Below are 20,689 nucleotides of genomic sequence, written 5' to 3' on the forward strand. Positions count from 1 at the left end.
GTTAAGGGTCACAGCCATTAGATCGAAACAAGTGTTCCTTCGCAAGAAGGCACATAAAGAATTGGAAATTACGAAAATACAGTGTTTTTATTTGTTATTGTTTTGAAGCGAGACAAGGCTTGCTACTCAAGTCAAACAGCAAGTGATGCATGCGCGAGAAACTCCAAATTAATAAAAAAAAAAGAGTTAATTCTAAACTGTGCCGAACCAAGGCCATATATGAAAAAGTTATAATTCAAGCTCCGCCAATAGCATATTCTACATGATAAATGTAATTAAAAATTTTTTATGTTCTGTTATGTGTCATGCTAAAACTTTTTCATTAAGTAGAAACACGGATTAGTACAACCGATGAAACGCCACACAATATACATTATAAAAAGGAGTCAACGGTAATTGTTAATATTAATCTGGATCGGTAGAAAACAACATAAAACTAAGAGTGCGGCACTATTTCTTGAACCGAATTCAAGATTTCTTGATCTTTAGTTCGATCTAACTTCGAAGTTATCCTCGATAATGTTTGGGGAAATGCTTTTTTGTAATGTGCTGGTAAACAGAAAGTAAGAAACAACTTTAACCAAGGAATTAAATCAATATTAGCCTTTAGGAGTAAGATATAGCCTAAGCGCATATGTCGTTAGCCGCCCAGTTGAGAGAAAAAAAAACAGGTGAGAAATATATAGTCGTACACGAATGGTATGTTTGACTAAAACTCAAACAAAGACAAAACTAATAAGCCACGTTAGGCTCTGCGTCATAACAGGAGGCACAAAGCCCTGATGCCCATGCGAACTTAACTGAACTTCCCCAAGCTGGTGTGCTGGCCTGAGCTGCCAGAAACGTAATCATACCTTCTGGATCAACTTAACATATCGAATGAAATGTAAATAAAACAGGTATATCCATGGCAAATATTTGCGATGACTTTCCGTCTAATAGCGCGATTTTGAGCATAATGCGTTAATCTGTTTTCCACCACTGGATTCCACCAACGCTCTCTGGACGACAACAACGCTCTCTATAGTCGAAAACATGAAACTCGACCAGGTAGTCACAGTAGCGGCAGGAGCAGACCCGTCACTCGTGGCTACTGCATGTGATGGGTCGTTGAATAGTCCAGGCCACGCAGTGAAACGAACGATGAACGTCGCGTGCTCCAAGAGGTACCCGTTTTGGGAAGGGTTGTGAAATTCCTGGCGGAGGCCAGACTTTAAGATTAGTGCGTCATATGAGTTGGCTTCGACAACTGTTCAGTTTTTTGCAGTTTCACATTTCTTGGTATCATGTTGTACTAAGTGGATAAACTGGAAATATATAAACATTTGGGTACGTTATTAAATAGATTCTTGGTATGAAACGCGACCTATCAGGACCTCGCGCATATATTCCTAAATTGTAATTTCCCCAGGAGTATACTATAAAAAGTGCCTGTTAACTAACTCGGAAAGTGCTCGGGCATATGTGTATCGATTTTCGACTACTAACTTAGGCATTGTCCAAACATCATTTATCATTTTTATATTAAAGCAATATAATATCCAGGACAAAATGGGAGATCATTTATTTCAAGAACTCAATTTTAATCGTCCAAGCTACACCTAGAAAAACAACCTAAAACTATTTGCAATCATCGATAGAAACTGCCTTTGGCCACGGTACATAGGTACGTATACACTGGTTGAAATCTCGCTCGAACATGGTCGACATTAAAAAATTAAGCGTAATTAAAATTTGGTCATAGTACCCCAAGGCCCCATAAATCTAAAGTTGAAACAGTCAAATAGCAAAAAGACTTGAGGAACCTAAAAACAGTTCATCGTTTAAGTTTATTTGGTTAACTAATCCCGATAAACGCGTCCGTCTTGTCAGCTCTGCCTAATCTCTGCGTCGATATTCTGGAACAATCAGAGATACTTTTGCGTTATTTTCGTAAACTTTTGAGCCCTTTTCATTTAAACTTTGTTGTAAACCTTATGCCCCAAGTGGTGGAAATTTTTCTTGAATTTTTCGGAAGCAGCAATGAAGATCATTAATTTGAAACAACCAAGCAGTTTTATTATTTGTTGCTTAAGTTCAACGACATCGTACAGTATTACAAAGATGAGCTTCTTGTTCTCACCATGATGGGTTTGTTCAACTTAGATAGCTCTTATCCATTATGCAAGCACACACATATATACGGAGTGTTCGGCATAAATCGGAGCTATTTTAGCAGGCTGTTTTCATAACCGGCACACGTTCAACAGCTGCGATTACTGCTAATGGATAAGAGCTATCTATGTGTGTGCTTGCAATAACTAAACAACGCCATGTTGAGAATTAAACGAATCACTCAGATAACCCATACATCGACAAGCCGTGCAGGCAGTCGAGTTATATATATATATATATATAATGTGAAAAAATCTACTTGCCTATAAGACCTTCTTATAGGCAGGTAGATTATTTTTCAGAGGGTAAGACCTTGCCAGTCTTTTCAAAGTAATCCATTTCTTCCTTGTTTTACATCGTTACTGGGCGTCTGTAGCTTAAATGTTTTTTTCAGAACACACATCAACCACTTATCGTAGTTTGGTTTGTTACATGTTCACAGGAAATATTCAGGTTTAAAAAAAGAATTGTTGGAAAATTCGCTTATGTAATGATCTCCATTAATAACTTGGTTAATAAAAGTAATAATAACATTCAAGCTGAAAGGCAAAAAGACCCGCCGAGTTATTTTGTTATTGCACCACCCTCTCCCAAACGGGCAAAATCATCATCACCAAAGTCACCAACAGCACCAGTGTTGGTTGTTCGTTATTGCTGCTACTGCTGTTGGTGTCGTTTTGTGTCGCGCCACAGCATAGTTCTGTCGCTCCTTCCGATACTGGTGCTGATGGCAACATTGCTGTTAGTAACGGCCATTCAAGGCTGATGTTGATAATACTACCGATGTAACCACAGCCATTATAGCACAGCGTTCTGCGCCTGTGTTATCACCCCTAGCAGCATCACAAATTGTGAGTAACAAGCAAGTGCATTCTGCAGCTACGACAACGATTATTACTAGCTATAGATATCTCTATACGTGTTTATATACTGCTGCTACTGCTAGTGCTACCTCCATGCTGTCGTCCTCCGACCGGTTTCTGGGTGTATTTACTTGCCATTGCTGTGAGCGCTGCAGCAGCAGTAGTAGCAGACGATAATGGTGCTCGTTTGAAAGCTGACCTAAGTGCCATCTAGCTTGAACACTATCGGTTTCCACGCCGCATCTAGTCGTCACGTACGAACATAAACAAGAACTTAACGAAGTCACCCACAGCCGATCACTCAGGTGAGAAGGTGAGTGCTGCTGCTGCTGTTACCGTACCTGCTACGACGTGTACTAATGCTACCTCTGCAATTCGTTGTGGATGTGTGATTGGCTGTAGACCGATTGTGTTCAGTGGCCGCTGTGTCGCTGCATGTATATGCTGTGCTGCCGTGCTCGGCGTAACGATGCTGCTGCTGCTGCTGCCACCGACCGTGGCTATGGCGGCTCTTCTGTGAGAAGAATTGCTGCTGTTGCTGCGTGCTGAATGCTGCTGCTGCTGCTATTGTTGCTGCTGTCGTCTTATGCGGCTGGTCGACTGGCTAGGCTGCTGCTGCTGCTACTGCCATCGCTGTAGTAGTGGTGGAGTTGTGCTGTGTTGTATGCGAGCAAGGAGTGTTGTTAGTGGTGCAGTAGCGGAGTGCCTGAGCGAAGCTTCAGCGAAGAGTGTACACCGTCAGTGCGAACAGCGGCCCGTCAACCCGCTCGGCTACCTCACTAACGGCCGGGAGGGAACACGGATTTGACGCCGGTACCTTACTTAACTGCTGGACTGGTTGGTTGGTCTGGCCTACGGCGGCGGTAACTGGCTAGTTATCCTTCCGTCCCGTATACAACAGCCCCTCCTCCACCCCCTCTGTGTTATGTTCTTGTCCTCTATATATTTATATTTATATATAGATAACATACTCACACATATATACACATATACATATGTGCTGTAGAATATTGGCCAGTAGCAGTGAAATAAGGGGCAGTGGCAGGAGTAGCAACAACAACAACAACAGCAGCAGCAACAACAACAACAAGAACAACGACAGTAGCAATTGACGAGCCTCGCAAAAGGACAACCATGTAAGCAAGCGTTCAAGTGTTCTTATGTTTTATAGTACAACTGTTAGCACTAGGTAGATTCGTTTTTTAGTTAACCGCAGATTCTTGGTCGGCATAGTCTTTCGTACAAACCTAATGTACATACTGTGAACCATGTAAAGATATAGTTGGCGTAATAGGTTTGTTCATAGAAGTATTACATTAGTGTGCTGGGTGTTGTATTGTACAACAGATTGAATACAGTGGAGCTGCGGGCTACGACCTGTAATTCGCACCTCTGTCCGATGAAAATAATGATAGTAGTAATAACAATATTAATACTCGCTAGAGAAAGGGAAATAAAGTGCCATCGAATACTGCACGGATATGGTTTGGTTAATGAAATTGGTCAGTTGAAGCAAGCTGGAAAACAAGCAATTTGGGAATATTAGTACAATATAAATATTCTGTTCGTAAGGCAAGCAGTAATCAAAGAAAAAAATTTACTTCACACGCTATACGATCGGTAAAAAAATCGAAGGCAAGCATATAAGAAAATATTCAGTAGATAAAAGAACGTGCTATCTTCTACACTATATATTCATTCATATATTTATGTAAATATGGGTTAATGCGTATTTATTTTGTGATGAATGTTTATCTGCACATGGCGTAGGTCTGACGCCTAAATGAATGATTACAACCTCCTCTGCGAAGCTAACTCACGGGCCTTTACCCAAGCAGCTGATAAAGCTATAGTATTTCCTTAAATCGGGTAATGTGATGCCGCACTGCGTAAGATAAATGCGGTTGACGCTCTCTCCAATTGTGATCTGGCCAAATTTATTTACTTCTTTACGTCATCATTGTTTTGTTATTCGTGTTTTTGTTCTTACTATTTTAATATTTCTGTCGTTGCATTTGCTCGAGATTGCTTCAAGGAGCTAGAGGGAGGTAGTCGAATTTCAGGCTGGACTTAACTGGCGAATAGTCTTTTTGACCTTAAATAAAGTCCTCAGTATCACAAGCGCTAAGATTCCGGCATTCATTCATAATTTTATTTTCAAGCACTTACGGCCCAGCTGATCTGCAAAATGCTTTGTTGTTCGGCAATTCTCTTTTATTTGCCCGACCATGATTGGGCATGTACATGATGCATTTAGCCCTTTGCTTTCTCGCTCACCACAGCACAGGCGAGATGAGGGTTTCTCGAAAACCCGTCCTGCGTCTCTTGTAGGGATTGTTGCGAAGAGGAAAGTAGACGACAGGATGCCAGTTCTGTGCCCGAGCGTGTCTCATATTCGTTCGCCTTAGTCGCCTGTTGACTCACGAGCGTCAATGTAACCAAGTGCAGCTGCCACTGCTGCTGCTGTTACAAGAACCCCCACTCCTTGCCTGTTACCGACCACCGTTGCCAGGTGGTAGAACAGGGGGTGCTGCGCCATTTAATGAGCATAGACACTTTTGGCACGCTCTAGGATTTTATACTTTGAATGATTGAGTCATAGAAAAAGGAAGACAGAAAAACAGGTAGAAAAAAGATAACGAGGGCACGCGCCAAAGCTTTTGTAAGAATTTTTCCTTTTCTCGATCAACATAATAAAAGGGTTACCCCTATTCAATGTACCTATAAATTTTATTATCACCTAACTTCGTTCCTGCGGAAGAGCGTTGGTTCGCCCATTGGGCTGCATGATCAACAACTACGCGCAGTGCTGGAAAGAATCCCCAACTGCGTGACTCTCTGCGTGACTGATCCTTGCTGTAACGGTTGTTGAGTATGGTGGCACAGAGGATTTCGCAAGGACGGCAACGAGTTGTTTGGCCGCAACCTTATCAGGCGGATTAGCAAAATCACAATTGTCATTACTATCAAATGAATATAATAGTGACTACTACGAATAATTTTTCGTTTTTGCACATATGAATGTAAATATCATGCAAGAGGTAAATTTGATGTGGGAGATTGTAGAACATTAATATTTGTAGAAACCAAAGAAGTGGAGTCGGAAATAATCTATAAATCGCTGACTGAACTGTCTGTTGGCTTAAAATGAACGATTTTCAGCAGTGCTAGTTACCATGTATTTTGAGGTTCTGGATTGAATCGACTATGGATAATTTTATCGTTTGTTGTTCCTTATGTGTGAAAGTTTTAGTATTCATGGTTTACCAGAAAAAAGTCGGCTAAAAGTAGATCTGAACAGAGCCTCGTCAAGAAGTCAATATGGGGATCTCCTACATTGCTCGGTCATTGTGTTTATTTTTTTATAAAAATAAACTGAATAGGTTTCTTTTGTAATTTCAAGCATGCTACATTAATGGTTAAATTATGCTCTTTCACCTGTACTAAAGTTCAGCCTAGCTTAGAAGAGCGTAATAGAATTTGATTTTATTTGTATTGGACATTGGAGTTTTGATTATTACTCTGTATATAAAGTGGTGGTATAAAGAACCACAATTATCGTTTACATAGAATAATAGCTGCCTTAATTCACTACGAGTTTTTCTTAAGTGTCTTGGTTGTCTATCGCCCGTTTTTATTACTGGTTTTGTTTTGGTTCACTAGGGAGACTGGCAAGGAGTGGGGAGTGTCAAGCGTGGCCGACAGTGCTGTCACTCTTGCGCTGCCTCCGCTTCGAAAATGCGTAAGACAGCATTTAAACGTCGTTTTAGCAATAAAATAGTAAAGGTAGCTAAAAATGTGAGCAAACTGATGAGAACTGGATGAAGTGGTCTCTATCTTTGTGTCATCTTATGTCGTTGGATTTATTACTTAGGTTACGTTCTGAGATGGTTTATAAAAGCGGCTATTGTCTTAGGGATAAGTTTTTGTATTTTAATCAAGAAAAGGAAAACTTCGCGTAGATTAAAACAGCTTTTAGGTCAAGTTCGTGGTTTGTTAGAAACGAAAAACTGGTCGATACGATAATTCATTCGAATTTGCGCGCCCTTTTCTTTACAGCTGCGTATAACTTACAAAATTATTATAAATATTTATTAACGAGTTTATGACGAAAATTGTCATCGATGCCACTGATGTCGTTAGTTATGGCTTTATTATAATAATGTTATTTAGTCGTAGAGTGAAAACTTCGATTAGTGCGTTCGCGCGCGTATTGTGGTTTATTCTGTTACAAAAACTACAGAGTAGTTCGCCCGGTGGGTCGCGCGTTAGACAATCCTCAACCACATTTTTGGACTTGCAATTTTTCAAGTGGCAACAGCGATGGACAACACGCGGAGGCGATTGAGAGCTCTTAGCTGATTTTCACATGTTGAAACCCCGATTGTCTTTTATCTATGGCCAACATTAGTCGGCGATATTGACAAGATACTTACTAATGGACAAACAGCATTTTCGATTATTGCAGTACAACTGAAAATGCAGACAAAGCTCTTGAAATAACAATGGTAAGCTGGTGGCGCTTCCAACAAAAGTTTGAACTCGGCGTATGCCCATTTCATATGGCCTCATTTTAAATTGATTGCACTTTTCACGTGTATCACTGGCGATCGTTATCGGTACAGGGTAAAGGACGGATTATATGAGGCTGATATACAAACCTAGACATGTTAATTACGAAAGAAATCTTTCTGCATGCTAGTGACCTACAGTTCGGGATAGTTAACGTTTACAGGAGATACGATAGTGTCTCGAAACTGTTCACTAGCTAGCTAATAGATCTGTTATCGACCGATGTCTTTGGAATACAGTATTTTTATTTATAGAATAATAATTAACAATTAGTAATAATAATTCTATTAATTCCATAATTTTCGTTTAATTCTTGTGCGATTTCATAAAGCTAATTAGATACGTCAACTTTAGTTGCAATGCTATATATTAGTTTTCATTTAGTTGTCATTATCACCAGGGCATATAAGTCATAGAAATGTGCTATCAGCATACTATGGTTAGATACATCTTGCCTAATAACTATATCAGAGTGGAATCTGTTTGACGCAGATAACCCCAACTTTTTGAAAGATCCTATCGGGCTGTGAGTGTCATGAGACTGAGTTAAATCACACAAATAAGTAAACTTTCTGCAAAGGCAACTTAGGCCACTAAAAAATTCGTCGTTCATCTCAGCAAACTTATTTCATAAGGTATCAGCCAAAGGACCTATGGTACAATCACATCTACGTTTTTTTTTTCGTAGCTGCTAACATAGTTGCACTGTCTATATTTTTGTACTGAATGTGTTTTAATCCTTAATTAACATTTTTACATCGATTAATCAACTAATTTAGATTTTTATTATGTGTAAGTTGTCCAACACTTACTATATCCTCAGGTCATGCCTCTTACACTGGTAACGTAGTTAATGTTCGCGCATTGCTGGCTAGTTAAGACAGTTGGGTTTATAGTTAACTAATATGTTGACAGTGTAACAAAAAATGCTTTAGTTATACAGGATCATTCTGAATACTAGACGATTCGATGGCTTAACGCAGATGTTGTGATAGTAGCTTTGACACCGAGAAAATTTTATAAGTTACGCAGTCGTACGTTGTTCTGATGCTACGTTAAAATTGAAAAGCCAGGTAAAGCTGCCTTATGTAAATGAAAACATACGGCACAGATGGATTACGATCGATACGTATAAGAATTCTATTCCCATGTGAGTCAGAAATCAGGAATCATGTGTTTTCTAACCTAAACATACTAAAAAATTTCAAGCTATTACAAGAATCGAGTGCGGCTTACATTGATACTACAAGCAAACGTATTATGTAGTACTGTTTTATAAAGCTAGATTGTGTATCGGGTTTCAAAAAAGCATCAAATTAAACAAAATTTCTGTACACAGAATGTTCTATTGTACAATGGTCTCGACTACAGGTATTTGAGACATGCTTGGTGAAGTTGTGTTGATGTTTTTAATTTGCACGTGTCTTTTCGTCATTGTAGTGCTGTCATTTTTGTTAAGGCCCGCAATGTTGATATTGCTATTTTCCTATGCAGTTAACTCCGAACTGGGTCAGTTAATCAAAACTAGTTTCACTTTTTTCCCGATGTGACAGTCGACAGCTGTCTTTGAAGATCTAAGCATCCGTCAGAGACTCTTGTAGACAACATATGTTCTTAAAAATTTGATAGTTTCAAGAAATTAGAAATTCTTTTTTCATGTGTGGTTCTCCTAGCATGGACAATTTAATGTCACCAATTTATAGTCTTGAGTTACGAAAGCTACTTTCCTATAGCAATATTCGGCGAGCGGTTTAGATTCAATATTTATACCTTATACATATATTAGGCCAGAAAAGCACTGAGGTCTTTAACTTTTGAGCTCACTTCAGATTTATGAACGTTACATTAAAGCAACCCATTAGAATTATGAGATATATTTACAGAAGCGCCGAGTGGATACCTTAGAACTTGCTACTAACTGTTCTCTTTATTGTCTGTTGTTTTTTGTTAAGACTGTTACTGCTAAATATTTGGAGTAGCTCTACTGGTTGTCTTCTGGTAGGCACGGGCTTAAGGTAACTTTAGGCCCTGTTTGTTTAAGCGGTATGGCAGACGCGGAGGGTGTCAGCACGGAGAGAGCATCAGCAGCAGCCGCTGCTGCTAAAAAAGATACCGACGACAAGGATGCCTCTGGCAAAAAAACAGCTAAGAAAAGTGAAGGAGGTGGGGGCGATGAAGATGTTGAAGATCCTGACGGAGGGGTCGCAGTGACAGTTCTTGATATTCCTGAAAACAACAAAGGGGATAGGACTCAGTCAAAGGAAAAAAAAAGTGCTGAAGCAAACAAGGATGCGGAAGAATCTATGGAACCCGATGAAGCTGGGGAAACTGAAACCAAAAAGGATTCCTTTGCTGCCTCGGGTAGTAAAGCGAACACGAAGCCTAACAGTGAGCCGGAAGCAGGAGGAACAAACGACACATCGAAGGACAAACCTAGCGTTAAGGAGGATTCTGCATCGTCAGAAACAAAGGTTACAGACGAGTCCCTTAGTGATAAGAAAGCAACTACGACAGCAGTATTTGATAGCAAAACTGAGAAAACAGCTGTTGTTGTTGCTCTTACGTCTAAAGAAGGCGGACTAGAAGACAAGCTACCTGCAATCGCTGGTCCAAAGGTCGACGAATCAAAAAAGACCCCCGAACCTCCACCCGACGATGAGGACACAATTGACAACGGACAAGAGGAAAAGGAAGAGCATAAGGATCTGAGTGGGACAAAAAAGCTCGCGGGAGAGCCAATGGAGATTGATAGTGAAGCGGCCCTAGCAACGACAACCAATTTCGAAGAGCCTCAGTCTGCCATTAACCATGAGAACGAGGTCGAAGAGGAAGTTAACAAACAAAGGCAAGTTTCCACTGCCGCTACAGCTTCTAGTGAACGAAATGAAGTTGATAGTAACAAGACGAGGATGAAGATGGCAGATGACAGAGAAGATAAAGCCACTGTAAAAGAAGAGCAAGCAAGTAAGACAGTCGACGTTAAAACTGAAGACGAAAATAAGGAAGCCGTGGTCATTAAGGATGAAATGACGACGAAGAGAGAGGAGTCCAAGGCCGCAGCTAAGGACAACGAAGCCAAGCAGAGCACAGACTCTCCATCTGGGTCTCCGCGCAGTAGCCGACGAAGCTCGGGTGCAACGCCTTCGAAGGCGGCGACACCGCCATCTGACTCGGGCACAGGCTCTAGTGAACACCGAAAGATGCGCGGCAGACTTCAGAAGGAGCTGCGCAAGTTAGGCGTCGACGTGGACTTGAAGGACGAAGACACTGGCGAAGAGGACGATAAGTCGGCGGTCCGCTCATCGCGAAGGAGCGCAGCCAGACTAGCTGCCCGAAAAATCACTAACACCGTTGTCAAGTCCAATCTGAGCGTTGAAACGCTCGCCGCGATGGCAGCCAGCGATGGGGAGGATTACTCGGGCGACGGAATTTCAAGTAAAATTGCCCAGAGGAAAGCATCACCCACCAAGAGACCCAGGTTGACGTACTGTACGACGCGTAAGTAAAAACGGATACGTGTGTATCTAGTAAACAATAATTATATTATTACTAACGCTTAAATTATACTTCGTACAATAATATATTTGTTCACTAACCACTTTAAGGTCTTAACGTACTATTAATATTTAATATTAATAGTTAATATTTAACTTAAGTAATCATTGTATTTGTGGTTCTTGACACTAGTAAATATCGGTTGTAAGCAAGTCCTGCTAACCGAGCAAACTGTTGGTCTAACCATATTTATTATTTATTTTCGGTCTTCTTTAACCTTAACAAGTACCCAAATTATTCTGTAAGATCTATTTGTTAGGTATTTTATAAGCATCGACTTGAAGGGTAAAAATTTCCAATAGCCAAAAAAAAGGATGGAAATAATAAACCTATCGAACGCAAAATGGCCGCCGAACAGCCATAATTTATTAGAATTTGTTTACCACTTTTTTAGATACCTTTTTTTTTTTATTTACATCCAACATTAATTGCAAATCGCCAAATTTTATTTTACATAAGAGTAGTCGATAATTATAGTAAGTTTTGCAAATTGCATAGCTATATCTGCTGAAGAGAATGTCTCGGTTTGGTGCCTTATTTCATCATATGCTATAAAATGTGGACACTTTAGTTATTCGTAGCACCGTGTTGTAGCATATCTGCATAAATATCTTAACGTATAATTGGCAAAGGTCGAGATGAGCAAAATTACATATCTCAGGAACTGATCATTAGCGTATACAATGTATCTTGTATTTTACTCGTTTAATGTACATTTATTTTATTCTTTATCTTGTTATGTCCACAGCAAAAGCTCTCATTGACAATGACTTAATGATGGAGTGCGCTGAGGAAGCCCTAACGCCCTGTCAAATCGATGCCTTCCGAACGGCAGTCCATAGTTACAATAGCATTACAAATCAAATTCATCAGTTGAGTAAACGAAAACTCCAATTGGCCTTCGATAACCGGCCACTGACAACCGCCGAATATGAATCAATCATGAATCGCAAAAACAACACTAACATCACTGCTAACAATACAAACAGTGCGGGAGCAAGTCGCCTAAGTGCTGCTCAACATGACGGAAGTGGGGGCGTTGTAAGGCGACAAGACGATGAGCACTATCGTCTCGAAACTGTGACGTCGAAAGTTTGCCGGGGTGCCTGGAACTACGTAACCGTGCTACCTCTAGGTTCGGAACAGTTGCGTCCGAGCATTGTGATGACGCAGTCGGCGCCGTTTAGCGAACTCGAAGATGAGGGCGAGGCTGAGATGACTCAACTGGAGGAGGAGTTCGCTATCCATCAGTTGGATACTGATCCCGTACCCTTCATGGTAAAGCATCGATTCCTAACTCCGCGCGGTGGAGCCCGAAGCCGTCATTACGCTTGCGAGTGTAATGCCGACGCCGAGGCAACAAAGGCCGATGGAGCTCTTGATGGTTATGTATGGCGGTGCAAGAAATGCGAACATACGTGGAACGTACTCCGGCCCGAGCAGACGCTGCTGAGCTGGTACGCAAAAGTGCCGCTTTATACTTTTCTCAACGTGATCAAATCGTGGGTGCTGGCTCACTCATGCGAAGAAGCGGCTCAGTTGACGGGCGTGGACACATTTATTGTGCGCAGTATATGGCGCAGTATCCAGGAGCTTTGTCATAAGGATGTTGTGAAACGAGTCTTGCCACTCGGCACTGGTGGCGAAATCGTTGAGGTGTCAGCCGCCCATATGGATCCTTTTGTGGTGCTAGCTGCTATAGACAGGAAGACCAATACGTTTAGAGCAAAGGTAGGCGACACAAGATTATTGAAATAAATTGTTTAGAAGGTTAAATGAGTTATATAGTTGTGAACAATTCTCTTTGTTGATCAGAAACAATAGATTATCCATAGTCAGACGCTATCTGGCTAATAAGAATAATTTGATATAAAAGCAAGTGTCTTCCTTATTATCTTCGAGATATTTACTGTAATTCTACAATCTCTATCTATTAGGTTTTTCCTGCAGTGACAACATCTGAAGTGGACCTTGCTCGAGCCGCTTGTGCTTGGATAGCTCGTGATGGTCTGATAACCACGCGTTCTCCTGTAATGCGCTCGGCCCTGATAGCCGAACAGGCATCATTGAGAGCTCCACCAGTACTGACAGAGACACCAACTTTAGACAACCTTTTACTCATTCACTTATCGGACCACTTCGGTAACTTCCGATTAGAAAGTGCCCACAAACCCATTCTTGAAGGTTTCCTCTACGAGATCGAGTGGCGCCGGGCATTTGGTCGTTTCGGACCTCGGGAGTGTTTCTGGAGAATGGTGGGTACTTTTAACTTCTTCACTTGGAGTTTCATGCAATATCGATAAAAAAAATATTTTGCCAGATCCTCTTCTACTAAATAGTCATTTAAAAAACTTCGCCCTGGAGTATTATTCAATATAAAAGTATTGTGTGTTCAAATCTGTTGCTTTTATTTTGCCGACTACAGATTGCCCAACTATTGCCTACCTCGCGTCAAGGAGTTTCGTTTCTCTTGCAAGTAGCATCTCAATTTGTAACTCCGGGAGGCCAAATCCCTTTGGGAGTTCGACTTCCATTGTCAGAGCGGCGCGATTCAGACGACGACGTTACCGTCGTTGGCGAAGAGGAGGAAGAAACAGTTATTCTGGAAAACTACTACTACGCACGGCGTGATGGAGAGCGCCACGTTCCCAAGCACAAGAAGTACATAGCCGATGGCGAAATGTTTTTTCGCTGTCCCGTCTGTAAGAAGGTCGCCAAGAACAACATTTCGATCATGAAACACATCAGTATGCATCTCGAAAGTAATCGGGAATTCAATCCGGACATTGGGCATTTAGTAAGTACAGTATCTAAGACATAGTCTGTAAATAGTCGTATTTAGATGTATGATGGATAATTCCCGATTTCCAACATTTCTCATTTCTCCGAAGGACAGTCAAGTATCTGCAAAAAAGACCGCATTGAGAATTGCTATATATGATTTTGTAAAATTTGTCTCTGACTACGGGCTTGTTTGCTTCTATTGATTTGTACTTTCAGTCTATCTGTCGTTACTGTTTCCGGGACTTAGAGACCCCGTACCACTGTCAAATTCACGTACAGCAGGTTCACCTAGTGTCTCTTGAGGCAGAACGGCTTTGCTGCAAGATTTGTTCGCTAGCATTTTCTGATGAGGCACAGTTAGTGTATCATATGAAAAGTACACACTGTGCTAGAGATATGCCATTTGTCTGTAAGATCTGTCACTTCCGCTCGTCGTTCAAACATCACGTCATCGATCACTTTCGGGAGCGACATTCGGGGTGCAATGCTTTACAGTGTCCCTTCTGTCTCGATCTCTACTATTGCCAAGCAAGACAAGTGGTCACTGGAGTTCAAGGAACAACCAAATTCTATTCACATCTCTTCAAACACATGAACAACACACCAAGGTAAAAACCATAACAAAAGTAGAGTGATACAAACAGTGAATTAATATCACACATGTTTTTTAGTGCATGCTATGCCCAACTGTACCATTTGCCAAACAATGGAGCTATGTATTTTATTCAATGTTTTTTTTTAATTTTAATTAAAATAATAGGACCTGCAGTCAGTGCTCATTGCCGTTCATAAAGCAGAAAGATTTGCGCGCACACCGTGAGGAGTGCCACGGAAAGGGTCTCGCGGGTAAGGGCAAAGTTAACGGATGCGGATGGAGCAGCGAGAAACCAGTTCTTGTCCATCAGCCACGGAAAAAGCCACACTTACCTCCTGCTAAGGGTAAGAGATGTGGTTCGAAATTTTAATGACTTTATAGAATTCTGTCATAGTTTAGTTTGTATTTGGCTTTTTGGAATGGTTCTCAAAATAACCGTGGCGGTTAAATATATGCTATACACTTGACGCTACAGAGGGCGAATCTATTGAAATTGCCGATGATGAAAAACCGGACGCGCCGGTTAACTGGTTGGTTCCATCGTTACGACTACCGGAGGATGTCGAGGATTTTGACTGTCGGGAATGCCAGCGACCAATCACCGAGGATCATTTCGTGCGTGTTTTACGGTGCACCGAGTGCCACTTTTTCACATGTTGTCAGAGTAGCTTCACGGGCCATATGCTCAAAATGCACGCGCAACGAGGTCGGCCCGTGCCCAAATTTATCGTTTCCACGCCCCTACTTGACAACAAACATGCGCCTGAAAAGTTCATTGGAAGGTGCAAGAAATGCGATGAGAAATTCGAGGTATGTACAAAGTATATTCAATGCTTGAAATTTATGATAGTTGTCTAGTCATTTTGTTTTAAAAGTACGTAGCTTTTTACGGGGTTTCTTGACAGCTTTTAAAACATAATTGACCATTTTGCTTTGTAGATAAGTGCCGTATGTTTCAATTATATATAGTAACAGTTGTTTTAGATGCACCATAAATAGCACTTGTAAAGCGTATAATCCGGGTAAACATAGCGGATTCTAATGGGAGTTTCCGCTAAAACAGATATCAACGGAGTTTCAATATACGACTGTTTTTTCAATGAACAGGATGGAAATTCTTTAGTCAAGCATTTGGTGCTCGAATGCGGCGTTGAGGAGGGCGCATCAATTGAGCTCGGAAAGCGTAAAGCAGCCGTGAAGCAGATTCAACAGGTGCAAGCGACCAGCGGAGCTACGAGTGCCAAGCGTAAGCGAGGGGCTGACTTTGAGCCTGAACCAGCGCAACCTTCTGGCAGCGGGTTTACCAGCAACGCCGGAAGCGGCAAGAAGTTTGAGGATGTTGTTGGAGAGCCTTTTACGGAAGTGTTTAACACTTCATCCTCGAATTCGGTTGGAAGTACGCCCGTTAAAACAAGTGTACCGAAACAGGCCAAGGGTAGGTTATCTGTTTGCATTTTTTTTCTTATAAGAAAGAAGGAAAATTTGAAAAATACCGTTTTTCTGCATTGCTTAATGGCGTCATATCTTTGTCAAAAGCGTCGAACCTACAGTAAATATATTTAAAGAACCACTAAAGTAAAATATAGGAGAACATGATTATCATAACTAAGTGTATACATTATCTATTCCCTTAACAGGGAATAAAGCGAATGTAAATCCAGAGCTGGAACGATTTCTATCACAGTTGGGTTTGCGTAGTTCTGAGAGCTGTTCGGATTTTAAAGTCAGCTTAACGGGACCTAAATGTGTCAAGCAGCAGTGGATTAATATGGGCCTGGTACGTGCACCCACATGATAAGAAAATCTATTTGGACAACCGCCTATTAATGTAGCTGTTAATCTAAAAATCGTTGTCTATGTTTCTCTTTTCTTTTTCGTAAACATAAAGGATTACATTACACAGCTGGTAAATCAGCCATATTTCGCTATTATCTTCTACGTTTCGGAAAACTTATCCAATAGGATAACATTAGGACATTCTACGCAAGATTTTGGTATGCAACGTTGTTTCTCCTTTACTCACTTCGGCAGTTATGACTCCTAATAAAGTGGTTCTCAATTAATATTTACGTTGAATGGCACATCTATAGGTACAACAAGAAATTGAGTCTTCAAGCGAGTCTGAGGATGAGAATGAAGACCCCACCAAGAAAGAGAAACGCGAAAAGGCCAGAAAGGAACGGGCGCATGGATTGCTTCCGCCGAAGGCTAAACCGGCGCCATCAGGAGGTTTGGCGAAGGATGCCAAGAACGGAAAAGACTCCGTTGATGATCTCGGAGCAGCTGACAGCCCGCCTAGTTCGTCAAGCTCAAGCGACACCTCTGTCACCGATGTTGATCTCGATTAGAATATGCGCGAAACAGAATACAGGGCGAGCTTGGACTGTGAATAACAAAGAGGCATCTGTTGAAGTAGCTTCGACCTTCATCGTCAAGCAATGAGTTTGAGCTTGAGCGCCCATAAGAGCGCGTATGTGGGCTCGCTTCAATCCCTACAACAGAAGCAACGGCAATGACCATTATTATCAAACCGGTCGTCGAATTTAGTAAATTAATCTATTTAGATAGAAAATAGAAGGGACGTCTAGAGATACGGAGTAAGCAGGAAAGGCATCAAGCATCTTTGGCATCTTGCCGTAATGACAAAACTTTTAAGGCCGTACGGTGGCCAAATGGCTACTAAGGAAAAATATGTCTTTTAAAAAAATTGGGATGTGTTTTGTTTTATTAGTAGCAGCAAACAGCAGCCATCTCGTCGAACCCTGCTATGTCCAGTTAAGTCAAAAAGGCGATTTCTGGGATCGTGCCACAGTATAGTCACAGAATTGGAAGAATGAGAATGAGTTACAAAAATAAGGATTTATGCATAAAGAAGAATGTAACTGGGTTTTGGGGCAAAGGAAGGAATAAGCTTGTAGTTGTGTTGTACTTTGAGGCGATTCAATGCTATTACCTGACCAGCGACCAGTGAGACAAGCAGGTCGTCAGTCGATATAAATAGGAATATGACGACATATGAATATATGTGAAGAATCGGTATGATATGAAGGTAGTTGACGATTGATGACGAATTTGTTAGGTTGAACGTTATGGGGATGATGCTGATAACGCTGGGTCTATGATCATTCGTGTGACTGACTAACTGAATGGTGTGCTTTCGTATGGTGAATTATGTTAGGAGAAATATGGAGGATCGGACAAAGATTAACAGAGCAAATGAATCGTGCTTGAGTCACACAAATATACAAGGGGGAACAAAATAGCCTCGGTCAAGGATCGATGCCGAAGGTCGGCGAAGGTAACAGTACGTTTCTATATTAATTGTATTTAGCTTGTATCGAAATAAAAACACAACAAAGCAAAGATATATAACGTTACGCTGACAGCCACCGTGAGTATGCTGGTTGTCGACAAAGAAAACACTAAAATGGAAAATAACGAAGTAGAATTAGATGGGCTGGTCCAGACAATGTAAGCATCGGATCTCCTTCGATTGTTCGATAGGAAAGTAACGTTTGCTTTTAGGACGATACTACAACTGACCAACGGTCGGAAATAAGAGCAAATAATATGCATTGTGCGACATAATGTAGGTTGATCTGAAACAAATGTACCCGAAACATCTCAGTTTTCTTTAGGTTTTTATCGTCTTCCACACGCACGATGTTTTTCAGTTATCAATGAGCTTCATTTACTTGTTGTCATCAGAGCCAATACGAATATCAGAACCATTATACGAGACATTAGTATGGCCAAAAGTCCATGGTGGCGACCTCTGTTATAGAGTCCAAAAAGGGTGTTCAGTCTTTTTTTGTAAGCGCTGTGTTCGTCACTTTCAACAGTAGCCATAGCTTCATTATTTGCCTTTCGCTTTCTCGTGTATAGTTCCGAAAAAAAAATTAAGGGGAAAGTTGCAAACCGCAGTCTATCGCAATTATCTGTCATCGTGGATTGCATTGTATAAAGTCTCAGAAAAGTGAAAAAAAGAGAACGACAGGATGCAGACGTCGCACACATAAATGTAGGTGTGCTTGAATTTGTTATGTGTGCATCACTATGCGACTATCAGAATTGATAGGAAGAAAGGCCATTGATTTTAGAAAAAGGCAACTGACTCATTGTAACATATACATATATATATAAATATATACACAGTATATAAAATATAAATATGAATAGATATACACAATGGATATACACAAATGTAGATCAATTGCAGAAAGGTGTCGTATAGAAAAATGGATGAAGAGTGTGAGAGTGCAAGAAAATAAGACAGGGAAAATAGACGCCGACACAAGCGACCGGAAAGGGAGTCTTTTTGTACTATGACAGACTCTATATACGCTTTATATAGAGGCATTCACACAATAGTAATAATAACAATGATGATGATGATAACAGACATATGTAAAAGATGGTCGACCTACAACAATTAATGAAATAGCTGAATTTACGACAATAAACTATTGCGGTAAACAACGATGACAACGATTTATAATTTCGTATCGGAAGCGAGTGGCTGTCCCCCGTCTGAGCAGCCGACAATGAAGAATCCTACCATACATAAAAACATTGGCACTAATCAAGACACCCTCGACCTGATCCTTACCAATCGCGGGCACCATAGATGCTACCAGTCAGAAATGCTTTCTTCTGTATTTTTGAAAATGGAAACGTCACATCTTTTAGACATGAGGTTTTCAATAAAGAGTCTTGTTTCGCTAAGTCTTATGACTAAAAGTGAAAAAAACTCTTTCTTGCCGTTGCCGAGATTGATCGGTCCTACGTATGTATAAACTTGGATTTGGGATAGAGACCTGACTCGCTTTATATATAAAAATTTCATTATGTGTAATGATAAGTTCCGTAGAACGGATCACGTTACGCATTATTCGAGTTAACCAGGCACTTTCATTTTACTATACTTGTGTACCTTAATATAGTTGGTATTCCGGGAGCGATGAGCTTGCGGGCTGGTTAAGGCACATGAAGCAGATGACTTCTACGAAGTTACGAGAGAGACTCTTGCTAAGAAATTTCGTGTTATTCAGGATCAAAATATGCTTTATCTCTTTGTTTGTCTCAAATCAGGTCTTTGGTATGCTGACCGCGTTGAATATTAAAAACATGCGTTACCATTGATCCTTAAATTAAATACTGCATACATACGTCCATAGTTTAGATGCAAATAAACGTAGTATAATTTCAAAAGGAGACCTATTCAGAGGAGAACTTTCTAATAAAATGTAAGGAACTAGCGTACACTGAGGGCGTTCAAGGGTGATTTCGGTATTAACAAATAGATAAATAACGAGAATGCCTCAAATTTAAACCGGACCCTACTCCGAATAGAAACTCATAACGAAGAAAAGAAGTCGTGTTAAGAAATTTTCATTGCGCCAGCGAATTGCTAATGATCTACACCTAATATCGTTGATGTAAAATAAGTATAATAGTCGTATTATCAGTATTTGATCTAACGACATAGTTACTACTTACGTAGGATAAATACTTGAATCCCTTACAACCTTTAGCGATTCTCACATCCTAAACGGCACCTAACAACATCACTTGAATGATGGCTTAATCTTAACACCTCGGTTACACATTTAGTGATCAGCTACGCCTTTTGAGATGCGAGAAAAGCCAGCGGTTTCCATCAGGGTTATAATAATAAAATCCAGTTTCCAGCAGAATTCTTCTGTAGATACGGTACTTTCCACCAAGCACCTCTGAGCTCAGGTCTGTGTGTGCATGGGCGTATGTGGGTATGCGCTGAAACCAGTAAAAGTGTGTAAAAATCAAGGAATTGACCGACACAACAACGATGAAAGCTCGAACCTTTCATGGATGCTCACTAACGTCTATTCTCAAAAGTAGCAAAAGGCGCTAGAGCATATGCTGAATACACAAAATTGTTGCAATAGCAAATGAAAGACCAGGCCAACATAAGGGTCTTTCTTCCATTTCTCGATACATTTAGCAAGATGTGCGCTGACACCAAATGGGGGGTCACATGATTACCGTACGACACCTGGCGAAACGGCTTTTCAACAGAAGTCGAGAGCTTAACGCGGATGCAAAAACGGCGACGAAAAAGAAGTCTAAAAAAATATAAACGACATCGTGTTTCGCTTGAATAATATGTTGTTATTTCTTAGCCTCG

The 20,689-nt window shown here is 40.8% G+C and overlaps 2 protein-coding genes across 4 annotated transcripts in view; one reads left to right on the top strand and one right to left on the bottom strand.

Moving 5' to 3' along the window:
• The first annotated feature begins 1,176 nt into the window (after nucleotides 1-1,176).
• Nucleotides 1,177-19,005, top strand: LOC111246773 (uncharacterized). Of its 3 annotated transcripts, none has more exons than XM_086982590.1 (11): nucleotides 1,177-1,329; nucleotides 9,542-11,087; nucleotides 11,893-12,875; nucleotides 13,082-13,399; nucleotides 13,570-13,941; nucleotides 14,145-14,536; nucleotides 14,689-14,867; nucleotides 14,999-15,333; nucleotides 15,631-15,958; nucleotides 16,161-16,300; nucleotides 16,614-19,005. In XM_086982590.1, exons 2-11 carry the CDS (start codon nucleotides 9,635-9,637, stop codon nucleotides 16,869-16,871), a joined length of 4,758 nt encoding a protein of 1,585 aa, XP_086838716.1. In that variant the 5' UTR covers nucleotides 1,177-1,329; nucleotides 9,542-9,634; the 3' UTR covers nucleotides 16,872-19,005. The 3 variants fall into 3 exon arrangements, with proteins under 3 accessions (XP_086838716.1, XP_086838717.1, XP_022652671.1); XM_086982591.1 differs by lacking the exon at nucleotides 1,177-1,329 and adding an exon at nucleotides 1,401-3,005; XM_022796936.2 differs by lacking the exon at nucleotides 1,177-1,329 and adding an exon at nucleotides 1,402-4,153.
• LOC111248132 (uncharacterized) overlaps nucleotides 18,408-20,689 on the bottom strand; it is a 30,805-nt gene continuing 28,523 nt past the window's right edge. Inside the window, exon 9 of the mRNA XM_086982604.1 lies at nucleotides 18,408-20,298. The gene's annotated coding sequence lies outside the window, so the exon portion shown is untranslated. The remainder of the gene's footprint in view (nucleotides 20,299-20,689) is intronic.

This window comes from Varroa destructor, unplaced genomic scaffold, assembly GCF_002443255.2.
Source record: "Varroa destructor unplaced genomic scaffold, Vdes_3.0 BEIS01000003.1, whole genome shotgun sequence".
NCBI classification, from domain to species: Eukaryota; Metazoa; Arthropoda; class Arachnida; order Mesostigmata; family Varroidae; genus Varroa; species Varroa destructor.

Bases quoted from the DNA above. Each gene is read 5' to 3' on its own strand.
- LOC111246773 (XM_086982590.1), top strand. From the start codon at position 9,635: ATGGCAGACGCGGAGGGTGTCAGCACGGAGAGAGCATCAGCAGCAGCC. The intron at 14,868-14,998 runs GTAAGAGATGTG...TTGACGCTACAG, and splicing joins ACACTTACCTCCTGCTAAGG to AGGGCGAATCTATTGAAATT. The intron at 15,959-16,160 runs GTAGGTTATCTG...TTCCCTTAACAG, and splicing joins TGTACCGAAACAGGCCAAGG to GGAATAAAGCGAATGTAAAT.